This window comes from Nematolebias whitei, chromosome 11, assembly GCF_014905685.2.
Source record: "Nematolebias whitei isolate Nwh7 chromosome 11, NemWhi1, whole genome shotgun sequence".
Lineage (NCBI taxonomy): Eukaryota > Metazoa > Chordata > Actinopteri > Cyprinodontiformes > Rivulidae > Nematolebias > Nematolebias whitei.
Genome location: NC_056508.1, coordinates 45,025,331 through 45,037,343, shown reverse-complemented (window position 1 = coordinate 45,037,343; position 12,013 = coordinate 45,025,331). Strand labels below are relative to the sequence as shown.

At 44.3% G+C, this 12,013-nt stretch overlaps 1 protein-coding gene across 1 annotated transcript; it reads right to left on the bottom strand.

Annotated features, from left to right (window-relative positions):
* Positions 1 to 990: 990 nt before the first annotated feature.
* Positions 991 to 4,967, bottom strand: wu:fa11c10 (protein FAM110A). The gene is made up of 2 exons (XM_037684409.1): positions 4,478 to 4,967; positions 991 to 3,599 (listed from the first exon to the last, which is right to left on the bottom strand). Exon 2 carries the CDS (start codon positions 3,587 to 3,589, stop codon positions 2,246 to 2,248), a length of 1,344 nt encoding a protein of 447 aa, XP_037540337.1. The 5' UTR covers positions 3,590 to 3,599; positions 4,478 to 4,967; the 3' UTR covers positions 991 to 2,245.
* Positions 4,968 to 12,013: the final 7,046 nt, after the last annotated feature.

The window sequence follows — 12,013 nt, the reverse complement described above, 5'->3', positions numbered from 1 at the left end:
ATGCATATAGGGTATACAGTAATAACATGCAGGATGCATATAGGGTAAGTACCAGATACAGGATGTTAGAAATATTAAAGATCGTCCAGAAAGTTCATCCAGACTTGATCTGTTTGGATGTTCAAAGATGATTGCTCCATTTTATCTGTTAAATAATCTATATCGTCAGGTAAATACTGGATTTGTTTTATTAATAAATTATGCAACCATCTGAAGGATTAACAATAAAAATTGAAACGGAACCAAGAACTCAAAGCAGAAACTGGATTATAAGTAACACAGAATGAAGAGTTCTCTTCTGGTGCAATTTATTAATTTTGCAAGTTAAACGATGTTAAAAAATGTAATTTTCTGTTGTTTTGGTTCATTTAAAGAAGCTTTTGCATAACAAACCATATTTTATCTTTTAACGTAATCTCTTGTAAATGAGTCCTCGAGGCTCATTGGGATTACCGTCTAAATAAAAGTTAAAATTAATTTGTGAAAAATATCAAAACGTTTGTACCAAATAGTTTAAGACGTTTTTGGATTTTTGGTATGAATGCACAGAACTCTGGCCCAAATTCTTAATTTGAATATTTAAGGAAAGCGTCATTTTTAAATCGTTTTTTTTTTTTTATTACGATTTCCACACCTGACCCTTCAGAAGTCTTCAGCAGGTTTTGTTGGACTCCATGAGTCCACCAGGAGCTCAACTGCATTTTGCAGCTTGAACAGTTCAGACCAGAGCTCGACCACGGTGAAGAAAATCCGTCCGGAGGAGCTCCGTCTGAGAACCTCGTGTCAATTATTGATGCAGCGCCGAGACCTGAGCGACCCGCAGTCACACCTGAGCCGAGACCCAGACCTGAGGTCAGAGTCTGAACTGAAGCACAGAAAACAGCAGGTAAATAAAACCCTCGAAGCTCTGCAGGAAGCAGAGTTCACCATCACGGCTTCGAGGTTCAATAACGTTCGGAAAGACCTGAAAAACAAGACGTCTAACAAGAGCATGTGCAAACATTTTTTATTGACGTTTCAGGATACAACGCGGTAAATCATCGTAAATCTCTTCTTATCTGAGGACTCTTTGGGCATCCAGTGCCTGATTAAAAAGCACACTTGGTTCAGTCACTGCTGTGGCGTTCTCCAGCTTTCTGGTCTGATTGCCGCCGTACGCTGCTGCTCTTTGTATAAAGAAGAAAACAAAATATAAAAAACAAGAAGAACCCTGAAGAATTAAATAAAACTAGATGCAGAGGTGGATGGGGGGAGTCGTGTCTTGTTCCCACTGTAACAGGAAGTTATAAATGCACAACGGTCCCCACAGCAGCAGGAATGTCTCTGCACGTTTTGACGTCTTCCTACAAACTGTACGTTGGAATTACAGTAAATAATCAGATTGCACTTCAGAGCAAAGACTAATATTTCTACACAAAGTAATCCTTTACTAAAAATACATTAAGTTACATTTTCCAAATAAATATTGGTCCATTTTTCCACTGTGTGCCGTCTTCCTGAGACACTTCCGGAGCCACAGACATATTCACACACCAGATTCACCACATGTGCTCTGATCAGGCTTCAGTTAACTCTTGTGGGTAAATATCGATCACTCCACTTGCTTCAACCATCTGCTTCAATGTGAGATCATCCTTCATCACACAACTCGTTCTTCCATTCGTGCCAAGACGTACGCAGTAAAACCGATTTCTCCGGCCGCACCAGCGCGGCACGAGTTTCAGGAAACTAAACGTCACGATCAGACGCAGCGAGCTTTACCTGACTGACCTGAATCTGTGCTGAAATGTCGTTAATACAAACTTGCATGCTGACACACAATAACAGTCTTACAGCCAAAGTAGTTTTTTTTTGTTTACTGTAAAAAAATAATGTGTTTATGGAAGCTTTTTGTTTTTCGTCTTGGGTTTCACAGTATCAACGTGGTTCTCTTCCTGGTCTGCTCATCGGTCTCTGTGCAACATGTTGGCAGTTGGTAGCTGAGCTTCAGTCTGCTGAGTTTGCTGGTATGAACACACACGCACGCACACACGTACCTTTTACTTCAACACAGCTCACAATCATCTTCATCATTCACACCACTTATTGCTTTTGCATACCGGTATTGCTGCTGTACAGGATCGATTGACGGAACAGGGCAGTAAATTGTCCAACAAGTCGTAACTTCCACGACAGACTCGTCTTCACAGACGACGGATGTAAAACTGTGACGTAAGGCAGCGAAACATGAACAGGCGACGTCCTCTCATACGTTAGAAACGGCACCGTTGGCGTCCCTCGCCTGGCGGATGCCGTAGAGCCATTTGATGACTCGAGCGTTCCTCTCGATGATGGAGATTCCGTAAGGGACTCGATCGTTGGCCCCCAGGGGCCCGTCGTCCTCGTCCCCTCCGCACTCCCTCCTCCGCTCGGCGTCGTCCCCGCACTCGGAGCTCGACGTGCTGACGCTGCGGAGCTTGGAGACGGACACGATGTCCGAGTTGGCCCTGGTGAAGCGCTCCACCCCGCCCATGCCCTCCACCTCCCCCGGGTCCAAACCGCAGTAGTTGAAGAAGCGCTCCAGGTCGGCGGTGGCGCGGGAGTAGCGGTCGCTCAGGTCCGACTTGGAGCGGTGCAGGGTCGGGTGCTTCCGGGACGAAGCCTTGGAGCTGGTGTTGGATATGCGGGTGAAGGCGGGCGAGGCCGGGGGGATCGCTCGTGCTCGGACCAGCAGAGGACTGGCAGGCAGGTAGGCAGGAGGGGGCTGGGTTTGGGATGAAGTGTTGACCTTGTAAGGAAGGTGTGGCTGTTTCTGTGGGGGAGGGGGTGGTGGGACCTGAGGGTGTGGGACCTGACCCTGGGCCGTCTGTCTGGGCCTGAGTGGGGGCCGCAGCTGAGCCCTCTGTGGCTTCTTTATCTCAGCGTGAGGCCGAACATCCACCCTGCGCACCGTCACCGAGTTAGGAGAGCTGTAGCTTGCTGGAACCCCACGAGGCGCCCGCGCCGGGACGGGGGGCGGACGATGGGCGAGTTCTGTGACAGGAGGGCGGGTGTTCTTACTGAGAGGAGAGGTGGTGGCTGAAGACTGCGGTTTAAGGTTGTTGAGGAGTCTCTTGCTCTTGTCCTGTTCTGCAGAAAGGCTGCTGCAGATGCTCTTAACTCCCGACGAAGGGGAGGATGAGGAGGGAGAGGTGGACAAAGACGACTGCGTCCCGTCACAAACGTCACCAATTAGATTATTCAGAATATCCAAACTGAAAGCGGGTCTTTTCTCCCTGCCTCCACCGCTCTCCGTATCGGCTGGGCAGCGGGGAACCTTTCGAGCCAGAGGAGTGTTGATGTGGCTATGAGCCATCATCGCTGGAGGAAGAAGGGGTTTGCGGATGGGGGGTTGGATGGGCGCCTGACGAGTGAGGGCCACCTGCTGGCTCTTCACATACTTGGCCTTGTCGGCCTCCAGACGCTCCACGGCGCTCAGTTTGCGGGTCCCCTGCTCAACCGAAGGGCGGAAATAGCCCGGGCCCTTGTTGAGTATCCTGAAGGGCATGGCGGAGGTGAAGGGGACCCCGGCCAGTCGGCCATCTGAGGGACGCAGCGTCTCCACCGGCATGCTGGAGGGGCTGACAGAGAAAAGACACACATTTTAGTATTACCGGTAAATATTTGGTGCAAAAACAAGATAATAGTAAAATATTACGGCAGAGCTTAATAAAAACTTTATTAATATACTTTCACGAGGTTCAAAACGTTGTGGACAAGAGAAGTTTCAGATTAAACGTATCAAACCCCCGCAGCACTGACATAAACCTTTCACTGTTGATAAACATTTGATTTGAACCCCACCCCCCCAGCTGAAAGGTGAGATCTCACCAAGCTGCGATTGTTAGGAAACTAGCTGCCGACACAAAATGTGTCAACTTCCTGCTGCTGCATGACTGAACCATTTGCCACCAAGTGACCAACGAGCCACGTGGCCACGTTTTGAAAATTACTCCTAACCATCATGTGCACGAGCTGCAGAACTTTATTCTTGGCTGTGCACATTTTATTGCCCACCTCGGCTCTTTGTACCCGCACGTCGACAGCCACCCCAACACTTATAATGAGTCCACTTTCAAACTGAAGACGGGCAGATTTTAATTCGTTTCTCAGTAATTCTTCATTATCTTGATGGTTTTACAACTAGACATGATGTGTAGTTATGATTATCGTTTAGCTCGGATGTTTCCTGTCGGAGCTGGAGTCAAAGTGCAGCTCTGGTGTTGTACACAGAACGACATCGTTGAGACAGTTTCGAGAGATTTTTTGTTTTATTTGCACAAATTTTTGAGCTGTGCTTCTCTGCAACTCACACAAGGAAGTGGAGAACTTCAGGGAAGTTATGAGATATTCAGAAGAGTACCTCGTGGATGCTGTTCACCAACTAGTTGCAGCTCTTTGTACCATCCTTTCACCGCCCCCCCCCCCTCATCTTTTGCTCCACCATTAACTTCCTTACCGTTTGCTGATCTGCTGCACTCCCCTTGGTCCTCCTTTCTTCCGTCTCCCCTCTCTTAATCTTTTATCCTTCTTTATTCTAGTCCCGGCTCAGTGAAAGGTTACTCCTGGGACGGGGTTAGTGGGGGTGAAATTCCACATCAGGACTGGCTAGACCACCTCTGTCAGCTGGTCTGGGTTAGTGTGCAGGTCTGGACCACTTGTTAGCTCCAAAATGAAGGTCTGGTAAGTCAGACGGCAACACGGCAGCCTTTGACGGTCCTTTTCACGACCGCTGCGCCTCCTGTCTGATAACCGAGTCCAGCTGTGATCGGGTACAAAAAGTCCAGCAGAGCCCCACAGTCCTGAAGAGTAAACAACAACAACAAAAAAGAGAAGTCCGGGTGAGAAAATGGTACGACTATCCGATTTCAGTCCGTCGTTCATCAACAGAAAAACGTCTACACACCAACAGACACACACAAACACACACGGCTCTCCAGCTGACAGACAGGACTGAAGTGGAGCAGACAGGACGGGCTTTAAAAACTACGTCTGGCTCCTCCCGGCTGCCCAATCAGCTCCAGGCCGGCAGCCTTGGTGGGGCACGGTGAAGGGACGGGAGGCGGGAGGCGTGCTCGCATTGGTCCAACTCAAAAGGGATTCTGACCAATCAGACCCCCCCAAACCCCCCCGTCCAACAAAACACTGAGGCAGAGCTTTCATTCAAATGAAAATTCATTGAAAAGGAGAAAGGGGGAGAACAACGGACGAAACAGATGCAATGTTTTACACCGGCTTGCATCAAGCCGGCGGGACGCCTCCTTCTTTGTCTTTATCGTTGAGGAGTAAAAACAAAAGTGAAGACATGTGAAACAATGAAAGGCCGCCTTGTTTGTAAGAGAATGTCTTTAAATGAGCCCTCCTGCAGTTCAGCTGATTGTATTTAAAACTGACCAAATGAACGAAGTTTAAAACGGAGCAGACATTTAAGTGGTTTTCTCCTTATTTCTACATTAACCTCAGATTACTAATCTCTTATATCGCTCAAATTTTAGAGCTCAAAGTATTTTTTGTGCACAATGTGTGTTTTCCTCTTTCTCCTGGCTCTAATTTCAGAGTAAATACTCCTTCACACACCTCGTCACCCCATTCCTTCATTTATTTTTACAGCTTTACACTCTTGGATTACAGCACATCTCATCTCGAACAGGTTCATCCTCACATTTTTTAATTGGGATGTTTATAGCCATTTCCCCCTCCATCAACTTTGTTTTTCTTCTGCTGCCGTTTCTGAACGTCGGATTAAAAAAGCAACAACGACAACTTCCGCTTGGCCACATGGTTAAAAACTCGGGACGTTCGCATGCAGAAACAAACTTTGCTTAATTTTTAACCGCAAGACAAACATCAGCACGAGTTTAGAGGTTTCAGTTTCAGTTGGAAGAAGACAGAAACTCACGAGACGACCTTATTGCCGTTTGGAGAGCAGGGGGGCCTAAAGGTCAGCTTTTATTTTGAAGCGTCGTGATCTCATTTTATAATAAAACGACTTCCTCGTCAAAGCCTGCAGTTAGTCTTCCACTGTGCAACATGACTTCTGCATTCCAGGCCACAGAACAAACACGCCAACGTGCCTGGAGTTCAGCGGCGTTCCCCTGTAACACAAACCAAACGCAGCACGTGACGCCGCCGTGCACGCCTCACTGTCCCACAACAAACGCGCTGCAGACCACGTGATGACACGCAACCAGCCGCCGACACGTATGACTTTTATAATTGCATGTAAACATTTTTATTAGAGGTATATGAGAGCTTAAAGACTAAAGTGTAGGTGAGGTGGCTCCAGCTGCTGCTCCGGATTCATTTTCCTACCTGGGGGGCAGGAATGGCCCATTACATTTTAAATATTGGCCCATTAACATTGATTTGCTGATTAATTGGTTCAGTTACTTAATTTATTTTTGTCTCCTTCTTTAACAATCTAATAAAAAAGTCCTTTGTTTGACATGGACGCAGTGAGTTTTCACAGAAATCGTTTCTGAATAAACTTGTAAGTTTTAATTTGCTTTTCCCTCGTCATTACCATTATGAAAACATTCTTTTTGGTTCAGAATAAAAGCTTTTTTGAGAGCAAAGTTTGTAAGAAGAGCTAAACATTGTCCCAGCTTTGGCAAAGTGGGGGTCGGCCACATGACTACTGAGGCTGACGAGTACTATTACCACAAAGAAAGCACGAGATGCCTATCACAGCAGCATAAACACGTCTTGGCTGATAACCTAATCCCAAGAGCCATGCATTATTCAGGCCTTTGTTATTCTTTTATTGGATGTTGGAGAGATAATAGAGACAATAGAGAGACAGTTGTTTCTGTGAACAATTACCGTCGACTCGCTAAATGAATTTACAGCACATGGACATCAGATCTGGTTTAAGTATGTAAATGTAACCTGTTATCTGTCTGCAGCTTGGCACCGAGGAGCTGCCTGCATGCAAATCCACTCAGCTCAGATTAATGTTACAGCTAAAAACAGCAGCTATTGTCGTTCGTTTTCTCTGAGAAGGCTCAGCTAAAAGCCGTCTTCACCCAGTGACACCTCCTGCAACCACTGATAACCCAATTGTGAAAGTTTTTACGTTATTTTTTTAAATTTTAGTCATCCTCATTTTTGTAGTTGCACAAATAGCTGATGTCTTTAAAAGTCAAAAACCACAGGGTCTGACCAAGAATTCATATTTCCATTCCACAGTGGAAACCGCTTGGTTTTATTATTGAACGAAGAATGTGATCCACGGTGGGACGTTTGGTTTTCCAACCACAGGATAAGTGGATAGTGATGTGGCTTCTGACGTCTGCGATTCAAAGCGTCTGGGGTGGGGGGTAATGTTTCTGAAAAAGATGTAAAGTGCTGTAAAGGAGCCGAGCAGACGAAATGACCAGCATCAACCAGTCTGATCAGGGCCACACAAACAGGCCACAAATGGGAGCAAATTATACCGACAGCTTCTAGTTGTAATAAATACTGAAGAAGAAATGGGTTTTCTAAAACTGTCGCCTCCAAAAAGGGAAGAGTCATGTAAAATCTAGAAAAACAAAGAGGATGTAGCACTTGAAGGACAAGAGGATTCTTTAATAGTGAGTGTGTGAGATACTGTGACGCCAGCTTGACGGTCCTATCAGAGTGGCCTTGGTCCCAGCAGACACTGACCCGAGTATAAAAACAAGACAAACCCAAAAGAAGTAAATCAGAAACATCCTCTATCCAGTGGAAGTCTGACTGCAGGAAGTCTGTTAAAGTTTGATTACTTTAAAAAAAAAAAAAAGGTACCTCATGATAATGGTGCTTTGCTCGAGGCAACATAAATGATCATAATGTCAAAGCTTTAAGTTTGCAAATCACTTTTCAAAAAGGTTATTTTTAGAGGCGGTCCTGTTGGGAAGAACTGGATTGCTGTGATGAGTTTGTTAGGTGACATTTTCAGGGTTTCCCCCACCCCCAGGTGGAAAGACGAGCAGGAAATAACGGCATGATTTACAACAGACACGATCAGAAAGGCCAAAACAAACACGCCCGGACGGTGTTTGTGCGTCCAGCAGGTCGGCCCCGTTTTACTGTGAACTTTGCTCAACTGTTTCTGGCCACCTGTCTGCTTCAAATGAAACTTTAAAACGATACACGGTTTAAAACCGTTTCAATAAAGACCAACTGCTGCTCGGCAAAAAGAAAACAAACGGTCCAACGGAAAATAAACCCAATGAATATTAGGCACGTCAGTGGAAATAAGTTTTTATACTTACTGATAATAAAGAGGAAAAATCATGCCAAGAAAGGAGTTTTCATTAAGCATAAATTAGATTTTCACCGATTTAAACTCCAGCTGCCAAGAGTTTTCAACTTGACAATATCATCTTTAAAGAACATTTTATACACAAGTACAATAAAAAATATTTTTACTAGATTCACCCTCCTATTGTCCCGACTCACAACCCCACTGGAAGATGTTGGATTCCCATTTAAAGTCAATAAACTGAGACACGGAGTTCAAACGGTCATCGGCCACTCCTCCAAAGTGCTAATTTAGAGAGTTAACGTGACAGATGGCTGAGAACCAGACTTTATTGCATCAAAGCGCAGAGCTGGGCACTTCAGCTCTGGTGATGCTGCTCATTGCAACAGAAAACCTCATGTGGCCGGATGGGAAGCATGACTGACACGCATGACTAACATGCTCTGACTGGAGAAGTTATGCAACTGGCTCTATCAACTGCAGCGATCGCTGAACCACAAGTCAGTTATCATAACATTCAGCTCCATCTTTGTATGAAACTCCTCTGCTCTCCAGCGATCAGTACCTCACCAAAACACCCTCTCCGCCTCCGCTGTTGCCATGTGGCACCAAGCCATGAGGTGCAAAACTCAACCAAACGGTGACGTCTTGTGAAAACCTCTGCCGTCCACATCACCTCAACGTACATTTCTTAGCGCTTGCTAATTGTGTTTAAAAGGATTTAAAACCAATCTGGCGCACAACTAAAGAAATCACCTTTTCCTTTACACGTTTTAAACTTCTAAGAACGTTTTCAGTTTCATTTGACTTTAGCATCACTTAAAGCCTGAAAACTGAACAGTTGTGCAAACGCCTGTGTAACATTTGAACCAGTGGCTCGAGTACTTTAGTGCCACCGATAGGTTGATGTCTGAGCTGCATCCAGGACTGTCACTTTAAAACTATAATTGGGGCTGCACCGATTGCAGTTTAATGGCCGATCACCGATTTCTAAAAAGTCTGAGCTGCCGGTTCAGATTTTGGGCGACATCGATTTTGTTTTATAAGCGACACTGTCAGGTGTTATAAGGTCACATCAATTTTCTAATCTTATTTTATTGAAAAACGTACCTTTAAACAACATCCTAGGAACAATACAAACTTGTTTTAACTGGCCATGAGCTAGTGCTCTGAAATATAAATGAAGTCCATAAAATTGTAAACTTAGAAAAAAATAAAAATAATTTGGTAAAATCGGTTTCTCATGCAAGTATCAGCCAATTTCTGATTTCCCAAAAATGAGGAGATCAGGGCCCACCCCTAATAAAGATGCCCTTCATAAATAAAGCATGCTTGAAATTCTCCTATCAAGTCAAGTCAAGGAATGACGTTGTTGAAGCACTGGATGCTAAGGATTATTGTGCTGCACTTTTCTTAGACCTGTCTAAAGCTTTTGACACTGTGGATCATGACATCTTGTGTCATAAACTCTCAGAAATCGGTTTCTCAGATCACACCATTGGTTGGTTCTCTAACTATCTTTCAGACCGGAGGCAATGTGTTCAACATAATGGTACTTCCTCCAGTTATTTAACAGTCAACAATGGTGTACCACAAGGCTCAGTCTTAGGACCCACCCTCTTTACAATCTACATACATAATGTAGGTAAAAACATCCCTAATGCATCCATACATTTCTATGCTGACGACACAGTTGTTTATTGTCGAGCTAAAACAGTTGCTAAGGCTTTCCAGCTTTTGAAATCTGCATTCAACATCATCCAGACTGATTTGTTCTGCCTCAAACTTGTCCTAAATGCCGAAAAAACCAAAGGGATGCTTTTTTCAAATAGGAAGTTGGTCCCAGCAGTTCTTCCTCCGATTTTATCCTCAAATGGTGTCCCCATTGAGTTTGTTGATTCCTATAAATATTTGGGTATCTTGGTCGACTCACATCTTTCTTTTAAGCTCCATGTGGAAAACTTGGTAAAGAAACTGAAAGTTAAACTGGGTTTCTTTTTCAGAAACAGATCCTGTCTAACCCTGAATGCTAGAAAATGCCTTGTATCTGTGACTTTCCTTCCCTCAATTGATTTTGGTGATATTATTTACATGAACGCTCCTACAAGAACCCTGCAGATGTTGGATGCTGTCTATCATGGTGCACTAAGATTCATAACTGGCTGTGATTATCGTACCCACCACTGCACCCTGTATTCATTGGTTAACTGGACATCATTAACTTCACGCAGACTCTCTCACTGGTACATTTTCATCTTTAAATCACTTCTTGGTCTGCTGCCTTCATACATCTCCTCCTACATGTCTCTGCGTGAGTGCAGCTACGGAGTGCGCTCTCAGGACATTATTACCTGCAGTGTTCCCTCAGTGAGGACTGAACTAGGCAAAAGGGCCTTCTCCTACTCCGCTCCTGTTTCCTGGAATATCTTACAAAAAGATTTGAAGCTCTCGACCTTGACCTCTCTAAGTGTCTTTAAGAATCTGTTGGACTCCTGGCAGGGACCAATGCAGACATGTTCCTGTTTTTAGTTTTATACATTTGTCTTGGAATCTAGCTGTTTTTTTGTTTTTGTTACCTTTTTCATTTTAGCCATCCTATTTGTTAAAAAACAAAAAAACAAAAAACTGTAGTATGAGTTTTTATAACTGCTTATTGTTGTTGCTGTTGTCCATTGTTGTCATCTTTCTTTGTTGAAATCAGATCTCTCTTGTAAATGAGTCCTCGAGGCTCAATGGGATTTACCTGTATAAATAAAGGTTGATTGATTGATTGATTGATTATATGATGGCAATTCTTTTTTCATACTCAAGGTGAATTTTATAAACTGCTCACAGGTCAGCATTCAGTTCTAGCGGATCTTTTTTTACTCTCATCTCATCCACTGTAACATTTCTGCTGACTCCAGAAACTAATGACCCCAAACTGATCTAACAGATGTCCAGTATACTGTATGTGGAGATCAGTGGCTGGAAGCAGCTACTTTATTCTCACTCACCTGGAGCTAATCTGATAAAATAACCACACACCTCACATACCTGGGGGGCATACAGAACAAATGTGCAAACACACACATCTTTACACAACACAAGACACACACCTGAGCAGTTGCATGCATCAATGCTCACAGCTCCATGCTGCCATGATGGAGCCTGCAGGCGAACACAAAACATGCAAGGAGAGAAAGAATTATCCCCTTTCAACTCGGTGAGAGAAATTCCAGAGACACACAGGCATACTACTAATAATAAATCCAAGATGGCCACCATAGCTTAAAAGAAAAAAAAACAAAAGACATAACTCATTGATTGTTTTGCCATATTGATCTGAAATTTGTTATAGTGGGAGCTGAGAGCAAACCCCAGCACATAGTCCTGTCAAATCTAAAACTTTAATTGTCTGCAGCCTGGCAGTCTCTGTCAAAGTTTCTCCAGAGACCATCTGGTCTCATACTGGTGTCCTGAGTCACACAGAGTGGTCACCGTGGAGCCATCTCAACTACAACCTCTGTGTACGAACACAGGACTCATTCTCCAACAGTTATGGTCCTTAATTACTCCGACAGAAGTGCTGAAAGTAGAAAGAGTGGTTATGAACGAGTTTGAGGTTTTTAGCTGACAACATACTCCCTCACTTCTTTCTCTCTTTATTAAAAAGAAAGAAGTGAGTGATTAAATCACATCTTTGAGGTAAACTGAGGCACCTCTGGCATGACAACCCTCTGAAATAACCATCCCTTTCTGACTGAATTAAGACGTCAGCATCAAAGT

Excerpts from the sequence above, each read along its gene's own strand:
- wu:fa11c10 (XM_037684409.1), bottom strand. The coding sequence starts at position 3,589 with ATGCCGGTGGAGACGCTGCGTCCCTCAGATGGCCGACTGGCCGGGGTC.